Raw genomic sequence first — 25997 nt, 5'->3', positions numbered from 1 at the left:
AAATCCTATATTTCATTTCATGGCAACTGGTTCCTCCTCCTTCCTCTGTTTCTGTCAGAATCCAAATGAAAATCATGCTCTTTGGATCTAACTGCCTAAAAATCTCCTGCATTCCCTTCCACCATCATACTTCCTATCTCGGGTGTGATTTTGTCATCTCTCTTCCAGGTTTACAAAAATCCTCCTTCCTGGCTCTTTAGCCTTTATCTCTACCCTTCAATCCATTTTAGACATTTTTTTCCCACAAATGTCAATCGAATCAGTTTTTATATAAACCCTGAACCAACTGATGAAGACCCTCACTCTCTCATCTCGAGGACAGTCCCATCATAGATCTGTCTGAGGCCTCCCTCTCTGTCAGCAACAATGAGCCAGTGAATTCCAAATCAGCCAGTGCACAGTTTGGGGCTGTCTCTTTCTTCTACTCTACCTCATTTGTGGGACTTGGGAACTTCAGTCACTTGAACAATTTAATTTCTCTGTGTCTGTGTTTCTTCAGGTGTAACAGTAGTAGTACTGGCCTCACACATTTCTTGTTGTCGTCTTTCGTATTCATTGAAATAATACAAGCAAAGCAACAATGCTTACATTCAGTAAATGATAGGATAATGTCCCAAATCCTTCCATGATCTCAACCATAAAGGAGATAATTATACTTCTCATAGGTGTGGTGGGCCCAATGGATGCTTTCGTACTTGGTAAATATTACCTCCCTTTCCTGCCTTTCATTTAGCTTCTGCCTTTGCATATATTTTCCTGCCTCCAAGTGAACCTCCAATAATCTCTCAAGATTCTCAGTTATTTCTTAATTCTCATCAGACAGACTGTACTGCCTTCTCTCCCAGGTCCCCAGAGCACATGGCCCTTACCTCTGCCCGGGGAACATATCACACTGTGTGTAACATACACCCGTCTCTTTCTCTCAGTGGGCAACATGTGCTTGTACGTTCAGAGTCTTCCAATTATTTGATGAAGCCATTGTCCATCCCATTGCTTGAGCCAGTGGTCACTCAAGGGAGGGCAAGAGAACATAAGCTCTGTGGGAAGGTGGCGTGTGGGTTTGGGGGGAAGGAGTACTAAAGTTCAGATGAATAATAATAGGGTGAATTGAAAGGACATTAGTCTTGGAGTCTGAACAACTGAGTTGCAGTCTTGGCTCTTCCACTAACAGGCTCTGGGGTCACTGGCAAGTGATTTTATTTTCTCTTCCTACAACATACAGAAATTATGATGTCTGTGATCTTTCCAAAGCTAATATTTGATGTTTCCATAAATAGAATAACACTGAAAAATAACTTAAAGGAACTTTTCCTATGAGTAGTTCAGATTCTAGCTACAGATTTTATAATTTATTTAAAAACTAATATTACACGAGAAGGAAATAATTTCACATTTTATTATCCTCTAAAACCTTTTGAACAATCAAGAGTTTACAACACTGGGGAATAGTGTTTTGGATAAAAATATCCAAAAGTACATTTGGAAATGCATTGTGAAATTCTTACTGATAATGAAAAACAGACGTTAGGGGGACTATTTAAAGACATTGCACAATTCTAGTGGGAGAGGTGTGATCAACTTCCTTGATTCCCAGGGGGAAAAATTCCTCATCCAAAACTAAGCAAAAGTTGAAAAGAGGAAATAAATCCGTGGTTTGAACAAATTTCACAAGTCTTGGGAAAGGGCTATGATATATTTTTTAAAAGAGATGTTTCTTTCCTGGAAATGTACCAAACCTTAATTTTTAATTGCTCTTTTTGTTGTTAAAATAAGTACTCACTCTTTTCAGAGACACACTGGCAACTATCAGCTACTATTACTGGCCGAGTGATTCCTGACGTTATATTGTGCTAAGGTTGGGTCTTTCTTGAGCTGACAAGCAATTCTTTGACCAAAGTAGATTAAAACACCAGCCAGTCTGGAATTTGTAAAATACAAAGGAGTCTCTAGTCTCTCTGGTCTCTCTGGCCCAATAAATATCAACTTCTTAGGTGACTAATTTAGTTAATATTAACAACATGGATTATACAGGGACTTTTACTTTACAATATTCTTTCTTATATATAAGATTAATTTTTTTAAAACCCCCATCAATATTAAAAGCTTTATTCCTTTCATCTTTAAAGGCTAATGAATGATTATTTATAGAGTATGGTCTTAGGGCCATTGCATGAGCTGCACTTGGTCATGTGCTACACAAACTCAAGGGTGTCCATTCATGTAGATGACCATGGCAGCCTGTGGAGTTGTGCAATTTCAAAGCCCTTGGTTCTGCTGTATCTAGGTAGGGCACCTGGCGAGTATGTAGCCCCCAGATGAAGGCCCACAATGTCATGCTTCTTTTCAACTTCATGAATTTGATCTGAAGAAGGAATCTATTTCCTACAACCAGTTGTGCTAGGATTTTGAACAAAGGAATCCATTGCCCTGGAAGAGAATGAGTTTCTCCCATGTAGGGCCAGTGTTTTCACAAATACAGGACAAAGGCCTACACATGTATATAGGGACTTTTTATTAGGCAGCCATAATCCTTGCCATTTTCATCAATTAATTAGATGAGGAGACTTTCAACTGCACTGAAATCTGCACATCAGAACATGTGTGGAGTGTATTAGCACCCTGCAGCTCTCCCTGTAATTGTTTAGCTCATTTGGCTGAAGTACAAACTATTTGGACAAAATTGTAAATTTGAACCCTGTGTGGTGCCATAACAACAAATGGTACCCTGACGGCAGGTTGCCTTGCTGCAAATATAAGCACCTGCTCAGACTCGCCAGGAGATTAGTGATGGATCCGGACAAGTCTATCAAAAAAAAAAAAAAATCCTCAAAGGACTGTGTACAAAAGTGGGTGTGTCAGCAAAGAAATCACATTAAGAATTATATACATCTATGCATATATACACATTCATATTTGCATGTAGATTCACATGTAAATACAGCTTGAAAGCTGAGTATAGAATATTAAGGTGAAGGCTATTATTTTGAAAAGTCTATATTCATTTTTTTAGTTTTTCAGGTGGACATGATACCTTTATTTTATTTTTAAATAAAGTGGTGCTAAGGATTGAACCCAGTGCCTCATGCATGCTAGGTGAGCACTCTACCACTGAGCCACAACCCCACCCTTATATTCTTAATTGTCTAAGTTTAGATCATCCTGAGTTTTTAAAATCAAAACTTAGTGGGCATGCACTTTTAGGAAAGTCTTTTGAAGATTTTTAAAAATCATCTTTGAACTTATTTTTCCTTTATTTTGTAACTCAAATTCATATAAAGGGGAGAATGAAATATACCATAAGCTAAACTAGTTGGGTTTAGCTTTTATTAAAATAATAATTTATTAAATCTTAACTATCAAAAGAATAGTTAAACCAAATTGGCTTAACTATTCATTTAAGTTGATTTCATTTTTTAAAAAATAATTTTTATAACCTTCATATAAACATCTTGTTTCCTTAAGTCTTTTATATAAAATATTTTTCTTAGGCCAAATAATATTAACTCTTGTCAACTCATGAGGGTATTGTAGTCCAACTATTTTACATTCCCATTATTAGGATTGAAAATATGACTTATTGTACTTTTTACCACTTGGCATTAACACTTTCAAAAATTACCACTTAATCATTGTGAAGGCCTGTGAACTTCAGTGAAACAGAATTTCAACTTGAAATTAGGTAACCCATCCTTGGGACACACGCACACGTAGACCCAAAAGAAATCTATTTGCTTAAAGAATTAAAGCGATTTCTGGGAGAAAATTCCAACTATGACAGGGATAGTATTCAAAATATTACAACCCAGAATGGCACGACTGCCAACCAATGAGAACAAAAGTTGCTATAGCAGCAAAACACATTTTGAATGCTGACTTATTTACCATGTTACCTGTACAGGTACTGGATTGTGGGATAAGTCAGGGGGCCAACAAAAAGGTCAGTTTAGTAAAGGGGTATTCATGGGACTTGGAGCAGCAGTGATTTCTGAACCAGTACCTAAGCATTTCAATGTCTTGAAAACTTTTACAACTGTACTAATATATACCTGTTGGATGTTTATTTGTCCTCAATAAAAGGAGAATTGGTGTAGGTCCGACATAAAGACATGTGACCTTGACAGCCAGAAAGGGGAAAAAAGAATTCTGAGCAGTCTTATTTTTATTGTCTAATTTGTTTACCATTGGATCCTATAAAGAGTGGTAAGTTATGAATAAAATCTCAAGCCATAATTACCTCTGATGTTGTCATTCCCTCACCTCAATCCCTCAATCAATAAGAGGGACTTTGGAAATGTGGACTGTATCAATTGCTATCTCCATTTCCATTATTGCTACCTTAATTTAGAACCTTATTATTTTATGTTTACTTGATTTTTTAACTTTCATACATGCATCTGTTCTTCTCTGTTGCTTTACAGTCAGTGATTTCTAGCCACAGGTGCCAGTTATTATTCTTATCACGCTGCTTTTATCACCCTCAAAAAGTCTTTAATGACTCACCCCTGCCAATTAACTAAAGACTATCTTTGTAGTGTGGAAATCAAATCCCAAGGGGAGCTAATTTTTACACCTTATGTTTTCTTGCTTTGAATCCCATTATATCCATAAAATGTAGTCTACTTTCCCATCTATGCAAGCTTTTTCCAGTGCCTATCACTGGCCTGTACTTCTCATCCTTCACAATAGTCTCCTCCATCTCTAACCCCAAATCCTACCAATGAAACCCAGTTAAGATCCCACCATCTCCAGAACTAAAGGTAAACATTTTTGAATACCTATACCTTTCTATTATATACATTATTTTAAATTTTCATTCAAGTCTCAGTTGTTTAGAACTAGATTAATCATAATTTCTGGCTCATGATGTACATTCTGGCTTGTTTATAATATTTAAAACTCTATTTCATAATAAGATACTACTTAGATGCAAGTACTGTGCAATAATCAGATCTGCCACAGTACCTAAAAGATAATTAACAAATAGTTGAAAAGTCAATAGACAGATTTAAATGATTTCTTTCTATGGTTTCCATAAGACCCAACTCAGAACAATCTGATTTGCCTGAGTGGTCTGGTCTACTGCCCCTTGGTATTTTAGTCATCCGTTTTTTTCTCCTTTCATATTTCACATTAAATATCTGAAGCATTCTCTGAATAGTATGTGTGTAAATAAAATCACAAGTCTTTTACTTTGGAAATTGCAAAGCTTTCAACACATTAAATTTCACCATGTCACCAACTTTCTCCCATTTCATCCATTAAAATAGGGTGTGGTACAAAAGACAGAGTGCAGGAGTGAGAATTCTGCAAATGGTTACAGGCTGTGACACTGTCTGACCCTCTCTAAGTTATGTAACTAATTGGAGAATTGGTTTTTCCATCCCTACAGCATGGATGATCAGGGGTGTATCCCAGAATTCTGTGACCCTTAGTGAAGATGAAAAGGATACAACTGGTAATAGGATAATGAGGACAAAGCCAAGAATAAGACAAAACTCCATCTGTGGCCCATTCCAGTTGTAGTCTTAAACAGACAATTAAACAGGAAAGGACCATGTTCTATGACAACACAGGAGAGAGAAATAATCTAGACTTGAGAAAATGGTGGGGTGGTCAGTAAGCTTAGTTAGTCAATGTACTTCCAAAGGTGAGATCCAACAACAAACAGGTGTGAGGGGCGGTGGAGGAGCTGGGTGATGGCATTCCAGGTGGAGGAATGAACATTTGATGGGGTGTAAATTGCCAGCCTGGTAGGCTTGAAAAAATGAGAACTCATTGTGAAAAAACAAATTTTTTTTTTTGATAGAACTGGGGATCAAACTCAGGGCTTTGTCCATGCTAGGCAAGTGCTCTGTCACTAAGCTATGTCCTTAACCCTGAGGGTTCCCACTGGCTGGAGAACAGAGGGGTGAGGTAAGTGAGTGCCAGGAATATCAAGACTGGGTAAGCCACATCCAAAAGCTAGGAGTTTATCTTAGAAACAGTGGGGAAAATGACAATGTTGTAAGTTAGGGAGTGTAACAAGATCACTTTGGATGCCTTCTGAGAATGATTTTGGAGGACAATAACATTTCATTCTCAAACACATGGCATGAGTCACTCACTCCCACATATTCCCATATATGACGATGATCACAGAAGAACTTTAACATGATGAATTATTTTTGTTTAATTGATTTGGGTTTTTTTTCCAAAATTATTTCTAAAAGATTTATTCTTTGTTCATAATCATTATTTTTCCCCATCTCACTTTGCTTGCTTGATTTTTTTTTTTTTTTTTTTTTTGAGATAGGGTCTCACTAAGTTGCATAGCCCTTGCTAAGGTGCTCATGCTGGCTTTGAATTTGTGATTCTCCTGCCTCAGCCTCTCCAGCCACTGGGATTACAGGTGGGCACCACTATGCCAGACTTCACTTTGATTTCAACAGAAATAAAATTCATTGTCAAGCCTAAGATAAGGAAAAAATTAACATCATTATACTTCTACAAAGTGTCCCCAATTAAATGAACACATAAAGAACATTAATTGTTAGATTGATAAAACCAAAAAATCTTTCCAAAGAGAGGAAATAATACACACACAAGCATTCATAACTGGGAATATAGAGTAGATCTACTTTTCCTTAATCCTCCTAATAAGTAAAACTAGAAATCCTGGACATTACATATAAAATAAACACAGAATGAATGAAATGCAAAGATAAAGATAAAAAGAGAGACCCGATAGATAACTTGAGATTCAAAAAGCAACGTGATGGTGAGTTCCTTGGCTTTCTTTTTTTTCTCAAATATCTCACAATTGGAGTGAAGAAGATAAAAATCCCAAAACATCAATGAGCATTGGCAAGACCCAAACAAAGCAGCCTCCCTAAGCCCATACACACAAAAAAATGCTCTCTCTGCTCAAAGCAAGAGGAAAAGGGCAACCCAGGAGGATAATGTTAGACAACAACATTCCACTCCCCTAATCTAGCCAAACACCACAGAATAAACTGTGGCCCAACCATAGTCATACCAGCTGAAGCCAAGTGGGGAACCTAGATTTCCACTCTTCCAAGGCGCTAGTGAGGTGCTCCAACAGACATTCCAGAGTGGAATCAGAAAAGGCAAAGTAGTGAGATGGGCTTTTCACACCAATGGAGGCTGCAGGGTTGAGGGTTGAGCCTCACTTTCACCATTTATGAGAAAAAAAGGCCCTTCTCCCTGCTCACTGGGGTGGTGACCAAGGAAGATTAGTGGAGAATCAGGACATTCACCAATACCAAGTAGTGAAGAGGTCCCTGTGGTGTTAGCGAAGGTCACATGAGGAGCGATTACAAGGGACTCATACCCTCCCAGCCAGGATGATATAACAAAGGCTTGATGGGCAGCAAGAACTTCCATCTACAGCAGGAACAACCCCCCTACCCTTACCCCAGTGTCAACGGAGGCAAAATCAGGAGCCTGGGTTTCTATCTCCACGTGGCAAGAACAAAGTAGTGCTCCGCACGCAACCCCCTTCCTTTGCTGGAATGGTGTCCGAGAAAGCCAGCCAAGACAGAAGGGTTAAATGTGATTCAGAGTTACCAAACATAATGTGAAATGTCCAGGTTTCAGTTGGAAATACTAGTTCATAACATGAACCAAAAGATCCTCAGTGGGACGGAAAAAACCATCAGCCGATGACAACACAGAAACGCTAGAGATGTTAGAGCTATCTGACAAAAAGTATTTCGAGGTGTGGGTACAAAAAATAGAAGAGTATAAAGAAAAGAAATTTGAGAAATGAATAAAGATAAACTATCAAATAAAAATAATCATTGGATGGCTGCAGCAGCAGAAAGGAGAGATGGGGGGGAAGTTAATAAACTGAAAGAATGATAGGAATTAAACCAGAGACTCTGCATCTAATAAAAGAAAAAGTAGCTCTGATCTTTATCACATGGAGCTAGACTCCAGCTTCCTTAATAAGACACCTATAGCACAAGAATTAAAACCAAGAATCAACAAATAGAATGGATGCAAACTAAAAAGTTTTTTCTCAGCAAAAGAAATAATCTGTGAGGTGAACAGAGAGCCTACTTCCTGGGAGCAAATTTTTACCCCTCACACATCAGACAGAGCACTAATCTCTAGGGTATACAAAGAACTCAACAAGCTAAGCACCAAAAAAACCCAAATAATCCAATCAATAAGTGGGACAAGGACCTGAACAGACACTTCTCAGAAGAGAATATACAATCAATCAACGAATATATGAAAAAATGTTCAACATCTCTAGCAATCAGAGAGATGCGAATAAAAACTACTCTAAAATTTCATCTCACTCCAGTCAGAATGGCAGCTATTATGCATACAAACATCAATAAGTGTTGGTAAGGATGTGGGGGAAAAGGCACACTCATACATTGCTGGTGGGACTGCAAATTGGTGCAGCCCATTTGGAAAGCAGCATGAGATTCCTTGGAAATCTGGAATGGAACCACCATTAGACTCAACTATCCATCTCCTCGGACTATACCCAAAGGACTTAAAAACAGCATACCACAGGGACACAGCCACATCAATGTTATTATAGCACAATTCACAATAGCTAAACTGTGGAGCCAACCTAGATGTCCTTCACTGGATGAATGGATAAACAAAAAATGTGGCATCTATACACAATGGAATATTACCCAGCACTAAAAAAGAACAAAATCATGGCATTTGAAGATAAATGGATGGAATTAGAGAAGATTATGCTAAGTGAAGGTGGCCAATCCCCAAAAACAAATACTGAATGTTTTTTCTGATATAAGGAGGTTGACTCAAAATGGGGTATGGAGGGAGAGTATGGGAGGAAGATTATTTCTAGATAGGGAAAAGGTGTAGGAGGGAAAAGGAGGGAGAAGGAGAATAGCAAGGATGGTGGAATGTAATGGTCATCATTATACAAAATACATGTATGAAGATTTGAATTTGGTGCCAACATACCTCATATACAAAGAGAGATATGAAAAATTGTGGTATATATGGTGTTAAGAATTGTAATGCAAAAAAAGAGTACATGTATAATGGCATAATTTGGCATGACCATACTTTATATACAGAGTTACAAAAAATTGTGCTGTATATGGGTAATAATGAGTGTAATGCATTCCACTATTGTCATGTATTTTAAAAATATATTAAAAAAGAAGTTATCCAATCTGAAAAATATAGGGAGAAAAGGGCAAAAAGCAAAACCAAAAGAGAGCTTCAGGAACATAAGACAATACAACATAGGTTCTAAATTCATGTCATCAGAGTTTAGGAAGGAGAGAAGAAAGAGGGTGGAGCTGAAAAAGTACCTAAAAAATTAGCTAGTGGAATTGTCCCAATACTGGTAAAAGATATAAGCCCCTAAATTCAAGTAGCTTAGTGAATCCCAAAATAAGTTAGAACTAAAAAAATCCCTGCCAAGACATACCACCCTTAAACAAGAAAAAGAAAAAATCTGGAAAGTAGTCAGAGAAGAATGCAACCTTAATTATAGCTGAAAATAATTAGAAAGAGCAAATTTCTCGTTAGAAACCATGGTGGCCAGAAGAAAATGATGATGTGTTGAAAGAAAAAACTGTCCACCTGGAATCATCTACTTAGTGACATCATCCATCAGGAATGAAGGGGAAATTAAGACACAATCAGATGAAGAAAAATGGAGAATTTGCCACTAGCAGAAATGCCCTAGAAAAGTTGTTTGAGGGTTCTCTAAACAAAAACAAAACAAACAAACAAAAAAATTTAAAATAAGGAACTTCAGAACATCAAAAAGGAAGGAAAAGCATGGTAAGTAATATGATGAGTAAATACAATATATTCTCCTCCTCTTCTGTGCTTCCTCTTCTTATGTTTGATGGTTGATGTGAAAATTATACATTGATGAGGTTCTATATGTTTGTAGACAAAATATTTAAGACAGTTATATTACAAATGGGAAAGAGTAAAGAAAGATAAGGTTTCTTTCTTTCTTTTCTTTTTTTTTTTCTGTGTGTGTGTGTGTGTGTGGTGTTGGGAATTCAGCCCAGGGCCTTGTGCAGGCAAGGTAAGCCCTCTACCAACTAAGCCATGTCCCCAGCCCCAAGAGAGAAGATTTCTAAGCTTGACTTGAACTATAAAATGATACCACCAATAGATTATGAAGTGTATATAGTGTAATAGCTAAAGTAATCAAATAAAAAAACTAAACTAAGATATACACAAAAATTAAATAAATTAAGATAAATTAAAATAAAATTGTGAAAAATATTAAAGTCACCCACAGGAAGGCAGAAAAAGTAAGCAAAGAGACAAGAATCAGAACAGATAGAAAACAAAAAATTAAATGGCACGCTTAAGCCCTAACATATCAATAATTATATTAAATGTAAAGAGCAAAAATACACTAATTAGAAGATATAGATTGGCAGAATGGATTAAAATATATCCAACTATATGCTATTTATAAGAAATTATCTCCAAACGTAACAATATAGGCAGATTCAAACCAAAATAATAGACCATGCAAACATTCATTAAAAGAAAGTGGAAGTGGTTATGTTAGTACCCGATAAAGTGAGTTAGGAGGAAAATTTATAGTACTAAATGCATTTTTTAGAAAAGGAAAAACTTCAAATAAATAATCTAAGTTGAGTTGATTCTTGAAGTGTCAAGAATCTTGAGAAAGATCAGAAAAGAAAATTAAATTCATAATTTAAAAACTTCCAAGAAAAAAAGAGAAGAAAGAAAAAAGTCCAAGGCCCAGATATTTCACTGGAAAGTTTTAACAAATATTTACCAAACACTTGCCAAAAAGAATTAACATCACTTCTGCACCATTTCAAGAAACAGAAGAGGAGGGAACATGTCTCAGTTCATTTTATCAATCTAGTATTACCTTGACAACTAAGGGAGATGGAGAAAGTACCAAAAATTAAAATAAAAGACCAAAAAACCTTCTGCTTAGTATCTCTCAGGAATATAGTCACAAAATTCTTGATTAGCAAACAAAGTTTAACAGTATATGAAATGAATTATAAGTCATGAGCAAATGAGATTTATTCCAGGGATACAAAGCTGGTTCAATACATGGACATCATTAAATGTAATCTATCACATAAATAGTCTAGAGAAGAAAATTCACAAGATCATGTCAATTGATACATAAAGAGTTCAGCAAATAAAATTCATCATACATTAAAGATAAAACCCAGAAACAAATAGGAATTTTCTTCAATTTAATCAGGAACAACTCCAAAACCATACAACTAACATTGTACTTAAGAATGAAAGACAAGGTAGTTCTTTACTCATCACAGTTCTGGGAATTCTATCAGCACAATAGGGCAAAAGAATCAAGTGAAAGACATACAGGTTAGAAGTAAAATTTTATCTATTTGCAAATGACATGATTCCTTATAGAAAATTCCACAGGACCTACTAAAAACAAAAAATCCTTCTGGAACTAATAGGTGACCTAAGCAAGGTTACAGAATACAAGGAAAACAAGATCAATTGCCTGTCTATACACTAACAATGAACTTGTAGAAATTAAAATTCAAAATTCATTTACTATTTATAATTGCTTAAAACTAATGAAACATTTAGGTATAAATGTAACAAAACACATATAGAACTTATATTTTAAAAAACTACACAATGTTGACAAAAGAAATCAAAGATATAAACAAACATAATGCTCACGGGCTGAAAGTTTCAACAATAAAAATATCAATTCTCCTTACACTGGTATACAAATATAAGGCAATTCCAATGAGAATTACACCAGAATTTTTTTTGTAGATGTAGACTATTAGTCTAAATTTATAATGATAAAAAGATCTAGAATACCTAATATAATTTTGACAAGGAAGAATAAAATAGAAGAAATCAGTCCACCCAGTTTCAAGACTTATTATACAGCTACGTCAACCAAGACTTTGTGGTATTGATAGATCAATGGAACAGAAGGGAACTCAGAAATAGATATGCACATATACATCCAAATGATTTTTCAACAAAGGTACAATAGCAAGTCAGTGGAGGAATGATAGTCTTTTCAAGAATTAGTATAGATTAACCAGTTGATTAACCAAATTGGTACAAAAATTAAACATGATTTAAGTCTCACATCTTATAAAATAATTGATTCAAGTATCATGGACTTAAATATAAATGTAAAACTATAAACTATAATACTTGTAGAAATAAACATAGGATAAAAATCTTCAGAAACCAGGACTAGGTAAAGAGTTCTTAGACCTGACACCAAAAGCATAATCCATAGAAGGAAAAATTGAAAAAAAAAAAAAAGGTACTTCATCAAATTAAAAAAAAAATGTTTTGCTCTATAAATGACCATCTTGTGTGGGTGGTGATGGTGCAGGGGTACCAGGGATTGAACTCAAGGGCACTCATCCACGGAGCCACATCCCCAGCCCTATTTTGCATTTTACTTAGAGACAGGGTCTCACTGAGTTGCTTAGTGCCTTGCTTTTGCTGAGGCTGGCTTTGAACTCAGGATCTTCCTGCCTCAGCCTCTCAAACCAGTGGGATTACAGATGTGAGCCACTGTACCTGGCTATAAATGACCATCTTAAGAGGATAAATAAGATAAGCCACAGAATGAAAGAAAATATTTGCAAACCACGTATCTGACACATGATTAAAATCTATAATATATAAAGAGCTCTCATAAGTTTAAAAGAGTAAAGAAACTAATCAGACTATGGACAAAAGACATAAACAGACAGTTCAATAAAGAAGATATATAGATGGCAAATAAGCACATGAAAAAATGTTCAAAGTTATTGGTCAATGGGGACATGAAAATTAAAACCAAAATAGGATATCACAACACAACCCAACAAATTTGTTGCTAGAAATTTAACCTAGTGATATAAAGACCTGTGTTCAAATAAAATCCTGTATGCAAATATTTATAGTAGCTTTATTCATAAAAGCACCAAACTGGAAACAACACACATGTCCTTCAACATGCAAATAAGTAAGATGTAAGATGTTTATATTATGAAATACTACTTAGCAATAAAATGAATAACTGATACATGTAACAACCTGGAAGAACTTCCAGAGAATTATGCCAAATTTAAGAAGTCAATCTCAAAATATTACATTCTGCATGATTTCATTTATATAGCATCCTTTAAATGACAACATTATAGAAACAGAACAAATTAGTGGTTACAAGAGGTGAATGAGGGAAGTGGGTGAAGGAATCAGAGGAAAGTGTTTGTAAAAGAGCAACATAGGTGATCCTTGTGGTGGCAAAAGGGTTCCAGATCACTGGGTGCAGTGGCCCACGGCAGAGGCTTTGGAGGCTGAGGCAGGAGAATCTCAAGTTCGTAACCAGCCTCAGCAATTTAGTGAGACCAGGAACAACTTAGTGAGACCCTGTGTCAAAACATAAAAAGGCCTGGGGATGTGTCTCAGTGGTTAAGCACACTTGGGTTCAATCCTTGATACCAGAAAAAAAAAATTCTGGATCAATGTCAACATCTTAGTGTTGATAGCACACACTAATTTTGTAAGATGTTAACATTAAAAAAAAAAACAGGAAAAGGATATAGGGGATTTCTCATATGATTTTTCAAAACTTCATGTGACTCTACAATTATCTTGAAAGAAAAAAGTATAATGAAAAAAATTTTAAATAATAGAAGACTGAGAAGCAAAATTTCTAGGTACATTCAGAAATAGCCAAGGTAGAACAACTACATTTTGGAGATTTGTGGATCCTGGTCACTACAGAGGAAGGCTAATCACTGCTTTTAGACACCTGGACGTGTGGAAGAGAATATGATAAAAAGTACATTAAGTACTATGACTGGAAAGGGGCAATGCATGAATTGGCATTATTAGTCATATATCAGCTTTAGTAAAATTTTACAGCTCCTTATGAGTGTTATAGAATTCTCTTTCAAATTATTCATAGGAAATATTTTTTTTCAGATTAGTATTAATGGAATTTGATAACATTTTTAAATACTAATGTTTCTTCATAGAAAATTTTGATTTTAAATTACTTATGTTGTCATCTTGCAAATCTGTTCTATTAATGCCTGGGGTTTTAGTTGTCTCCTTTGGATTTTCCAGGTAAACAATAATATAGCATACAATAATAAAACAACTTTATTTTTGTTTTAAATATCAAATAAGGACATAGAGTATTATTGCTTAATTAATTCTCATGATTTTATTCTTAAGTAGATAAAATATAATGTCTATTTTTTTCTTATAGCTTGTTCTATACAGTTCATGATTTATTTTCATATTACTACTTCCATATTTTGACCAGATTTTAACTTCAAGTTTTAATGGAAACCCCCCTAAATGTTATCATTGTAATAATGGTTGGCCTTGTGTATTTGTTAAATGATTGCTTAAATGGTAAAAAAAAAAAAAAAAAAAAAAAAATCTACCATACCCTGGAAAACACTACCTCAAACCATCAATAAAAATATGCAAATAGCTTTAAGAGCACACACAGACCTGTGTGCATGCGTGCACACACACACACACACACACACACACACACACACACACATGCACATAAGGTTTTGGGAGTAAATTTGGCAACAGTCTCAGTTACTGGGTAACATGAAAGAGAGAAATGTGTGATTAGGCACTTCCTACTGTTGAACTCGGCCTTCCAGATGGCTTACTTTGATACTAAGCCAGTGCTTCTCAGGGTCACTAGACTTGTTCACCTTTGCTTCTCCATACAAGGGATGGAAAATTCCCAGGAAATTGAGAACCAAGCAGAGTTTCCATATGCTGTGATACTAGTATATGAACATAAACTCACTTAATTTGTTCATTCACCAAAAATTTATTAATGCTTACTCCAGGTGTTGTGCAGCAGGGGACATAAAGATTAAAAGAGGCACGATACTGCTTTAAATGAATTCACAGAATGTTAAAGAAGAAAAACCTTCCCCAAATTATAATACTGTATAGTAAGTGTGCAGAGAGAAGATGTTTCAGAGAACCAAAATGTCTAGATCTAACTGTGTCTAGATGAGAAATCTATGGAGGAAGGAAGGAGAGTAAAGTCTCCTTTGGAGAAACAAGTTTGTCATAAATCCAAAAGAAGTGACAAGAACCACAGAGACAAGACATGGGACATTCTAAGCAAAGGGAAGAAAAATGTACAGGTATGGAAGTGTTGAAGCAGCCACAGCAGCTTGGGGTGGCTGGAGCGAAAGATGCTGCCATGATCACACCCCAGCTCTCATTCAGCCCTAGTAGAATCACATGGCTTTGATGTTTCTTCTCAAACTGTTTAAAAAGAGATACAGTGCTGTTTTTTGATTGTTATTTTAATGCATTAATTTAATCTGTTAATATAGATTGGGGTTTTTACTATTGACATTTGGAACTTGTTGGGGCTACATGGTGTGTCATAGGACATCTTCACCATCCCTGGCTACTACCCACCAGATACCGGTAACTCTCACCAGCTGTGACAACCCAAATCAATTCTAGATATTGTTAAACATCCTGGGGGCAGCAGGGGCAGCGGGGGTGGGGGAATCCCTCCCTGTTAAGAACCCCACTGGAGTCTATGTTAATCAAGTGCTTACTACATGCAGGTGATTTAATACACAAGATCTCGTTTTCATTTTTCCAATGATCCTACTATTAGTGACTCTATTTTTTTAGATAAGGAAACTAAGGTCCAGAGAGATCAAAAAATTTTCCCAGGAATAAACACAGTGAGTGTCAGAACCAAGACTCATGCCACTAACTGTTGTCAATAACTTATTTATGGACTCACAGTGGCATGAGGACTGAATCATGTATATCTCAGCATCACCAGCGCTCAGCGTACTACAAGGCACATCGTGATTTCTCAGAACTTGCAGTTTGAACAATCATAGCCCGATTCCCTCTAGTGTGGGCTCTCATTTTTAAATTGTTAACATTGGCTACCATAGAAACTTGGCTAATCCTCTAATGTAGTGAATCAATTCCTCGTAGACCCCATGGAAACAAACAATGGGAATGTTAACTTACAACTTAGAAGCAACTGTTTATTTTAAATGTAACCTGGAAAGAGCAGCAAAATGTTTCTGGATCATTTCTTTGATGGGTCATGATTGCACAGTGAGTGCTTTGGATGGATTGCAAATAACAGAATGAACTCCGGGGTCAGAGAGATCTGGGTCTGCAGGTTAACTCCACCTCTTTATAGTTGAATGACGTCAGGAAAACCTTGTATTCCTTAAAACTGATTCCAGTTTTGCAAATACAGAATATAAGTAGGAAAAGACTTTGGCATGTGGATGTGCCATGGTTCATTTTTAAGAGGTTTAGTTTCCAGAACCTCCATATTCATATGTACCTAAATTGATGGATGGGCTTGAGATAGTGTCTATGGTGCCTTTTCCCAATACCATGTCTTTTTTTTTTCCAAAAGAAATGCACACTTCTTACCCCTTCTAAATCGTAAGTGCATTGCCCAAAGATGAGAAACCTATAGCATGGTTCAAAATCTTGACAGCTTGAAACCTTTTAATCAAAGCAGGCCTCCAAGAAGATTTTTTCAATTAGAGAAACTGTCATAGAACAGATTTCTAGAACTTGTTTTGTGTAACTGAAACCAACAAGAAGTTCTTTAATGAGCACTTTACTAAGTCTTTTAAGCTTAGTAAAGATCTATGTGTGTGTGTGGGGGGGGTCCCCAAAATTGAGAAAGTGAATAATGGTAACAGTTGAGTATCAATTCCTTTTGCAAGTCAAAAGTTTTCCAATTCCTCAATTTCAATAAAATTAAAAAGGATCCAAGGAAATTGTTAGCTAGCAGATGATTTATCATACTTTTCTAATTACAGAGAACTGGTGTAGTTTTTGTCATGTAACTCAGGAGGAACTCCAAGAATTGAGTGACATTGACTTAACTCTTTCACATTCCATTTACATATTTATATGAAGATTTCAGCATAAAATCCATAGCAATAAAAACAGTAAAGAAATCAAATTTGGTGCCATAAATTCTCTTGACCTGAAAATGAATAATAAAAACCCATGGGTACATGAACTAATTAATGATCCATCTCATTAAAAGATGAATTTGCAATAGTATTTTTATGCATCATTACTATCAAAATGTATAATGTTTGACAAATTATACAAAATAACAATTATGATAATAACTCAATTGGTAGTAGTTTTTGTCATAGAAAATTAAAATATTTATTTTAGTTTATATCCAAAGATTATATAGCAGAGAAGTACAATGCTGAGATCAATAGAAGGTTTTGGGATATGAAAATATGTTGCATAGAAAATAATTGTATGGTAGAAATGGAATAAAACTATGAAAATAAGAAGTTTCAAAATTTCTGCATTAAAAAGTACTTATTCACAAATGAATACTTAAAGAAATCAAATTATGTATGATACTTAGAGTTTAGTGGCTACACTTGAAAACGATACTTTTTTTTTAAAACGTCAATACAGTATTATATAAATGTCTTCTTTTAAAATTCTACTGAAAAGTTTTAGATGGCCACTTGAAAACCAATAAGGGATCCATAAATTTTCAATATTTTTGGAGGGAGGAATAGGTTACATGAGTAAAAATGTTTGAAGACCATGATTTGTAGATTTTTTTTTTTTTTTTTTTTTTTTTTTGTCCCCAGAAAGAGTCACTTATAATGAGGCTAGGGAAAAGAAGAGGAGAATAAGATCTTGCAATGATAAAGATAAATTGGTCACAACCCTTACCTTGATAATTTTAAGCTACTGGCTATACTTTTGTGAGTCTATCTAAACAACACAATATGCTGACTTTGGGGTTTGTGATGCTTCACACCAATGTTCCGGTTTTGTGGGTTTCTGTAACAAATGTGATGGACAGGAACAGTCATCATCATGGTCGAATACCCACCTACCTCAGTGGAAAAGAGAATAAACTCCCTGATTCTAGGCAGTAAGTTAGAAATCCTCCTCCTTGAGTTGATGGGAACCAGTATCAACATGCTGGCTGGCAATATGCCCTTATAAAAAGCAAAGCAAGTATAAAACATTGTACAAATTCTTTACATCTTACAAATCCTTTATTTGGTACCATTGGGGATATTTTGGGGGAGGAAAATCAGCTAAGCTCTGCTTAGAGAACAATACTGCCAAATGTTTTGGTTTCCATTCAAGAATTTCTTGAGCTCTTTCTCCTCTCTTCTTTCCAAAGAAATGATATAATATTTAGACAGGAAAAAGTATGTGTGCATGAAGGGTGGGGGTGGGAATTTATGTGCATTTGTATATGTGTGTAAAAAGAGATTCCCACATAAATATTTCAGTGTTTCTATATCTATAGTGTAACTTCCTTGGATGAAAAATAATACAACTGGAGCTTTGACTCAAATGATCTGGGCCTCACCGTTGGACACTATCCAGCTATAATTTTCAATCTGCTCATTCCTAGCTCACTGAAAGGAAGTCAATCTGCAGAGGAGCAATGTCCTCAAGATGCCTGTTGTCTCTGTACTCTGTGTCTGTCAAATCCCCTCAGGGGAAATCCAGAACAGCTGCAACTCCTTGGATTTACAAGAGCTCACTGGTTATTCACAACTAATTTGATGAACCATTCATCTTAAAGTGACTATTCTAGTAAATCAACTGTACACTGTACTTAATTTATTGTTGGCAGAGCTTAATAAAAATGTAAATATTTTGCTTTCATTTAAATCAAGTGCATTTAAAAGAAATTGTCCTAGCATGTGTTTTTGTACTAGGGATTCTGTGGTGCCCAAGGCAGACATGGAAACCATGAATTGCCTAAGATTTAAATGATGAGTTTCTCTTCATTGAAGATTCTGGTATTAAAGTCAACTTCTTGCCTGCATCCGTTTTTATTTTATTTTTCTTGAGCACTTACTATAGGGTCTGAAGGCAGGAAGTAGAATACAAAACATATCAGGAAGCCATTGCCTGTTAGACTTGTTTGAGGAATTAAGAACAAAGACAGTAGACAGATGTGGTAAGAAAAGGAGCCAGATCTTGAATCAAGGTCTGAGGAACGAAAGGCATGGTACTTGGAAGGAATTGCAACTAGTTCTAGCTTTTAGCTCAAAGGTAAAGGAGAGGTCAAATCACACAAAGCCTCTATGTCATGCTAAGGAGCTTGAGTTTATTCTATGAATGGGCCATCATTTAAAAGCATTAAGCAGGAGTGTGGCATGACAAGATATGTATTTTATGTAATTCATTCTGTCTTTTCCTTCCTAGTACTATATTGAATCATATGAAGTTGCTATTCTACAGATAGAAAATGATCGAATATTGATGACCTCATTAGGGGCCAACTAATGCTTTGAATTCAAAATTGTATTTTTAATTGTGAGTATATTTATTCAGCATCTCTCTCTACAGCTAGATGTAGATCTTGGAGCCAGAAGACTGGCCCATATCTCAGCTCTTCTAGCTGCATGACCCTGGATGAGTTACTTAACCTCTCAAACTTTCAGTCTCCTTATCTCTAAAATAGAACAACACTCCAGAGAGTTATTAGGAAGATTGAATGAGTTAACAAATATCAATGTTTGAAAAAGTGTCTTGTACATAGTCATTGTCATGTAATGCTTGCTATTTTAAATATCATTATCAGTTATTGCTTTTGTCACCATTGACATCATCATTATTGCTATGAATGCCTAAGAGCCTGTTAAAGGTGAAGGATGAAAAAAGTAATACCAGTAATAGAGCCGGAAATGGAAGCAACAGTTTTCTTTGCCAGTTCTCTCAATTAACCCAAGCATTTACCGACACACATGTGCATATGGAAACACACACACAATTATTTATGTAGATGCATACGTATATAAATCTACATACATAATCTTTTCATATCTACATCAATCTACACAGATATATATGCATATAGATATATGTGTATTTATGTATGTTTCTATTTAAATATAAGTCCATTTTACAGAAGACATTAAGTTGCCTAAAGTTGCATGGTTTATAACCAGCAGAGATTGAATGTGAACCAGATCTTTCTATATTTTTACAAATTTTGAGCACAGTTCCATGGTTGGTCTCTGAATGACAATGTGTATAAGAGATTATTTTTTAAAATGGAAAAATAAGTAGTGTAGTATCTTGAAAATAACCCAGGACTTAGAGCAAAGTGCCCTGGGTCCCTCCCTGGGTTCTGCTGATAACTGAATATGTCATCTTGGGCAAAAAACTCATTTTTCTTGAGGCTCCAATTTCCTCTTGCAGAATGAGGGGTTTAAAGCAGATAATCTCTGAGGTTCTTGCTGGCTCTAGAAAGAAACTATTTGCTTTTGAACGACATTGTTTCTAAGATGATGAAAAATGCTTAGCATTCCAAATGTTCACAAGGAAAACTGACCTCCTCCTATTGAGTAATAAAATAGCCTCGGCCTCCTCATCTTTCTGATCTTAGCTTAGAATCCCTTTAGCCTTCCCTGGAGCCTGTTCTTGATAGCACAAGCATTTTTATTTGATAGTACATGTCATAGTTTGCAATTGATTTATGTGGTTATATTGTAAATTCCAAGAAGGTAGAGACCATGCCTGTAGGCTCATGATGGAATCACTAACTAGTGCCTCATAGGGGCTAGACATGGAGAATGTTCTTCAGCAACATTCATTGACTAAATGGATTCTAAAAGAGGCTCACTGCTTCCAGGTTTCCAGCATTAGCCACCATTTTTTGCCTTTCAGAAAGATGAATCTGGTAATAAACATTTCATGCCACAGGAAGAACATAATTTACTTATTTTCTCTTAGCTCCTAGGATGCCAGATAAGCCAGCAACGGTGCTACCTCCTGCAACTACAGACACAGTAGACATCTTGGAGCTCCAAAACCACTTTTCTTAATTGCTACCAGAGTCCTAGGCCAGAGGCCCGATTCTGGGGGTATCAGATGTGGTCACCTGCACCTTGAGAGACCAATCAAAGAGATGAATGGTGGTAAAGCAGGAAAGGAATTTGTCCAGTATGGCCATAGAGAGAAGGACAAGGGAACTAGAATCTCGGCCTTGTCCTCGGGATTCTGGTGGGAACTTCAGGATTACACAAGGAAGAATTAGGGAAGGGTACAGGAAGCAGTCTTGGTCTCACTGTGGTCTGGTTAATCATTATCTCAGGTCTGGTTCTATGCAGTCTTGGGGGATCATGGGAAATCGTTACTACTGGAGAGGCAGTTCAGTTCCTGTCAAGAGATGATTGCTCCTGTTTAGGGGGTTGCTTTGGTTCCTGTCACAGGGAGGTAAGCCCATAGGCTTTGCTGGAATTGGAGACAAACTGGCAAGGGCTCAGAGTGTGAGCAGGCCAGAGGAGCAGAGTGGAGTCATTCCTAATAATGACAGGGTCCTCCTTCAGGGGCAGCAAAGGAAAATTCTCTTGGAAGCAAATACTGAAGACGACAAGATGAACATTTACATTGGAGCAACTTTGATTTAAATCTTGTATGTCACAAAGTGTTAAGCTGAGGCTTACTAAGTTAAGAGAAAGAATGGAAAAGCTAATCCTTTTATGTGTGGTATTCTTGGCTGCAACTGGCAGCAGAAGGCCTCTGATCTCTCTACTGATGCTCTCTTGACAGGCCCACCCAACCTCCTACATTTTATGGACTGCTGCGCCTTTCAGCCTGGAATGCGCTACTGGTGGCAGCCAAAGCTATTTGGGCAACTAGGGGCAGCAGGTTTGTGAATTGCACTTCCCCCACTCCCCCACCTCTCCAGCTTATCCCCTGGGATGCAAGATCCTAGAGCTGTAGAATGGAGGCTGGGGCACACAGTGGCTGAGACTGATGACAACGGTGGCTTGTTGGCAGGAAACAGTTCAGCCTAGGACCACACGGAAGGCAGACATGCTGACTGCAGCTTCCAGCAAAGAAAATGAGATTTTCTGCCTGCATTTGGTGGGCTAGGATGGGAGGAGTCAGGGAGGGCGTGTTGGGGAGAGCGCCAAGCTGTTGATGAGAGTGTGGGAAGATTCAAGGGGAGGGAAAAACAAGAGGAGGCACTGTGCCAGCTCAGAGGCAGTTGGGTTGATCTCTCCTCCCTTTGCTGCCTAAGTGAGAAATCCTGCTGGGTGGGTGGGAGCAGGGCCAGGAAAAGAGAGATTCTGCTGGGTGAACATGGATGGTCAGATCAGGCAAGGATCTGCTAGCTGGGATCAGAGTCATGGGAGGACGGAGAATTTAAGAGAAATGAGAAGAGGGACAATGAGAATAAAAGAGAGTGAAATAATGATACAAGAAGAAATGTCCCAAGAGAAGAATGAATAAAGGAAGGGAACATATTGAATAGAGAGAAGACCATGTTTTTGTGCTGCAGAGCCGGCTACCTACCAAATGCCAGAATGAAATCACATTCACATGAACTAGGAGTGAGCAGCCACACGGCACTGAGGAAACCAAACCTACTGCTCCCACATTTCCCTGGTGAGTGTCATTTCCATGGGAATTCGGTTTTCCAAAACAAAAAATCATGGAAAATCTGTAAGTTATTTAAAAAAAACAACATTGCTCTTTAGGTAAAAAAACAGAATAAATAAAATACTGTCCATCACGGAAAAACCACAGGCTGCTTTTAAATATTAAATACTTCCTAAAATATAACATAGAGCGTGAGAATCATTAAGAATGCCTCTCTAATAAAATAAGAAGACGTTTTTGTAAGAAACTTTAGAAAAGGAAAATTTGCAAACGTTGACAATGTAAATTCCATTTTGAAATCATAGCATTTGGGGAACTTTTTTTTTTTTTTTTTTTTTCCATACAAGGGATTGAACCCAGAGGCTCTTAACCACTGAGCCACATTCCCAGCCTGGTTTTTTTTTTTTTTTTTTTTTTTATTATGAGATAGGGTCTTGCCAAGTTGCTGAGAGCCTCACTAAGTTGTTGAGGGTGACTTTGAACTTGAGATACTCCTGTCTCAGCCTCCAAAGCTGCTGGAATTATAGGCATGGAAAGTCCAGCCCGGACTTTCTGATGCCCTTTTGGGGGGGCTTGCAAAGAGTCAGAAGATCAAGTGAATGTTGCATTTTTCATGACAATTTAGCAAGGGATATGCAGATGAGGGAATGGAATCCCACTGGTTGGAATCTCACAGAAAGACTGAGACATATTTTGCGTAGGTCCCTATGGAACAGATTTGGCTAGTAGCTTAGTGGCAAAAGACCTCAAATCTTTCTCCTTCCAATTCTGAACCTATCCTTGCAGGGGGCTTCCTCCTGATATCCTGGCATGGCCGTGTGAGCAAGCCTGGGCTATGGGGTATGAAAGGCCTCATGGAGGATAGTCTTCTTGTCCCAGACTAGGCCACTTCAGACCAGTCCACAGTCAGCTGACTGCTGGCGTTGAAGCCAGCAGAGATCTGGAGGGCAGCCTACTCTAGGCATAGCTGAGGGCAAAAATCACGATTCACAGCAGCTAAAACCAAAAGAGCTGAAGGAGCTGCCCAAATGATCCACACTCATGAGCCAGAGATACGTTATTTTGGCAGGCGCAGTGGTATACACCTATAATCTCAGTGGCTCAGGAGGCTGAGGCAGGAGGATCACAAGTTCAAAGCCAGCCTCAGCAATTAGTAAGGCCCTCAGCAACTTAGCAAGGCCTTGTTTGAACATAAAAAAAAAAAAAAAGAGCTGGGGATGTGGCTCAATGGTTAAGCACCCCTGGGTTCAATTTCTGGTATCAAAAACAAACAAACAAACAAATAAGTAAAAAAAAAAAAAAAAAAAAAAAAAAACCAGTATTTTAAGCCGCGAAGTTTGGGGATCATTTGTTACACAACAGGCAACTGATACTGTTATACACCATCTGGAGACTTACCTGTACACTCATATTGTAGACCTTTCCCATAATAACCCTTTTCACAGATGCATTCAAATTGACCTGTGTGTGTCCCACATTTACAGCTTGCCATTCGGTCACAGCAGTCTTTTCCAGCTTCACAGAGGTATGAACAGTGGGACATGTCCTCTTGAATAAAACTCCCAGTAGGTAGATCTATCAAAAACATATGACAGGGCAATTAAAAAGTGATTGACAATTGAATGTTACATTCTTTAGTCTCAAGAATTCAAGTGCGAGCTGGAGACAATATCTTTTTCTCATCAGTCAGTCTAATCGCTTCCTTGTTCTCTACTCTCACCCAAATACAAATGTGTGTTATTTGCTACCCCACTCTGGGAATTTGTTTCAGCCAGTTAAGTTATTTCAGTCTGGAACCTCATCATAAGTTCTCAGGGCCACTCAGGGTCAGGCAGAAATTAAGTACTTTGGAGATGAATCTCCAGATGCAGCAGGAAGTAACACAGTCAGTTCCTCAGGGCATCCTCCTGGCTTCCAAACCAGCAGTTTGCACCACCTCTGAATGAGGTCAGACGGCAGTAACCAGATACCCAAGTTCCTTGTTCAAGTTAGAAATAAAACTGCAATTCTGACTGTTGAATAAGGATGTTGATTGTGAGCTACTGACTTTAGATTAAATTCCATCACTTTGCTATTTGATTAAAGACTTAAAGAACAGCACCCACATAAGCTAAGTGATAAAACCAGGATCTGGTCTATGTCTCAAATTTAAATACACTGACACATGTTAATGTTAACAGAGACCATTCTGATTACATGAGCCATGCCCACCACCAGCTTGAGCAGAGCAGTTTCAAAAGTGACTTAACAAGGCAGGGAAAGGTTGAAGATGACAGGTCAGGAATGGATGCCAGGAATAGGGCAAGCAGTAAGTCCATTTAGGTCCAGAGTGTTAGGTCCAGATATAGGGATGGGCCTGTAGCAGGAACTCAAGTGACCGAGTGTCACAAGACACAGAGACTACAAGTGCATACCTGGGAAAGATATTGATGATGTTCTCAATGATGGAGGGTCTGTTTCCATGTATAACAAAATGAAAAACAAATAGGGGCCATGTAAAAGGAAGACTTCAGCCCCAAGGGGAAGAGGCCAGGCACCACATTAAAATCTACCCAGTATACTCTGATGTGAGTGAAAGACCTATGACAGAGGCCCCAAAGACTTGGTTCTGACACATTGGGTCACAGGTTTATTTTACAGTGAACAACTTAGGAAGCAGGAAAAACTTAAGTGTCAAGGCTGGTGCTGTAGTGTTCAAATCTGGGGGAGAAACAAATGGAAGAATTTTATATGAAATAAAGCTATTATTCTGTATGTCTATTGAGCATGGCTAGAAACATAGACAATTTCAACATGAAAAGTGGATCTGTCCAAAATAAAAGTTGCTTTAGAGATTATAAAGCCAAGGGAAAGAAGCTCATGGCCTTTGATCTAATCATGTCTTTCTAATAAAAACAGGGTTTCTTCTTACCAGATATGGGAAATCTACCAAAGTATTATGCATTCTAGATTTTAGTGTAAACAACACACTGGCTTTTAAAGCTGTTGCGTTATAGAATCCAAAACCCTTTCCTTGAAAGCTCCATCCTACTTAGTTTCTGGTTAATTCACACTGACGCAAGAGGCACCCGTCTTAGAAGACAGACTGGAGATTCGTCCTCTATAACACTGGTTTCTAACAACACCTATGACCTCATGTCCTCATCTAGTTTCAGCCACTGTTTCCAAGTGCCGCTGCCCTATTCTCCTACCTAACACATTGCTTTCCCTGGAGAAAAGGAGAAACAAAGGTCATCACAGTCTCAGGATTCCTGCCATGTGCCAGATACAATAAACAACTAGGTGAAGTTTAGGTATTTTGTTTTAATCCTCTGGAAAAAAATTATGTGGTACATACTATAATACTCTCCATTTTTGATAGGATATAAAATTGAAGCTTATAGTTGTTAAATAAATTGTTCAAGAAAATACTTATTAATTAATCAATATTGATACTTAATAAGTCATAACTAAAACATAATTACCATGGATAGTTTTTGAGCCAGCAGTAACTTTCTAATAACTTTGTATGTACTAATGCATTCATTTCTTATGACAAACCTATGAAGTATGCATTGTCTCACTGCCTATATTCT

The 25997-nt window shown here is 37.0% G+C and overlaps 1 protein-coding gene across 2 annotated transcripts in view; it reads right to left on the bottom strand.

The window, feature by feature from the left end:
- The window catches only part of Svep1 (sushi, von Willebrand factor type A, EGF and pentraxin domain containing 1), a 169960-nt gene that overhangs the window by 116400 nt on the left and 27563 nt on the right, over positions 1 to 25997 (bottom strand). For both annotated transcript variants that reach the window (XM_076845691.2, XM_076845690.2), the window contains exon 3: positions 23821 to 23997. In XM_076845691.2, coding sequence (XP_076701806.2) covers positions 23821 to 23997 — 177 coding nt within the window. The remainder of the gene's footprint in view (positions 1 to 23820; positions 23998 to 25997) is intronic.

Source organism: Callospermophilus lateralis, chromosome 2, assembly GCF_048772815.1.
Source record: "Callospermophilus lateralis isolate mCalLat2 chromosome 2, mCalLat2.hap1, whole genome shotgun sequence".
In the NCBI taxonomy this organism is placed as follows: Eukaryota; Metazoa; Chordata; class Mammalia; order Rodentia; family Sciuridae; genus Callospermophilus; species Callospermophilus lateralis.
This window is presented reverse-complemented; position numbering and strand designations above follow the sequence as displayed.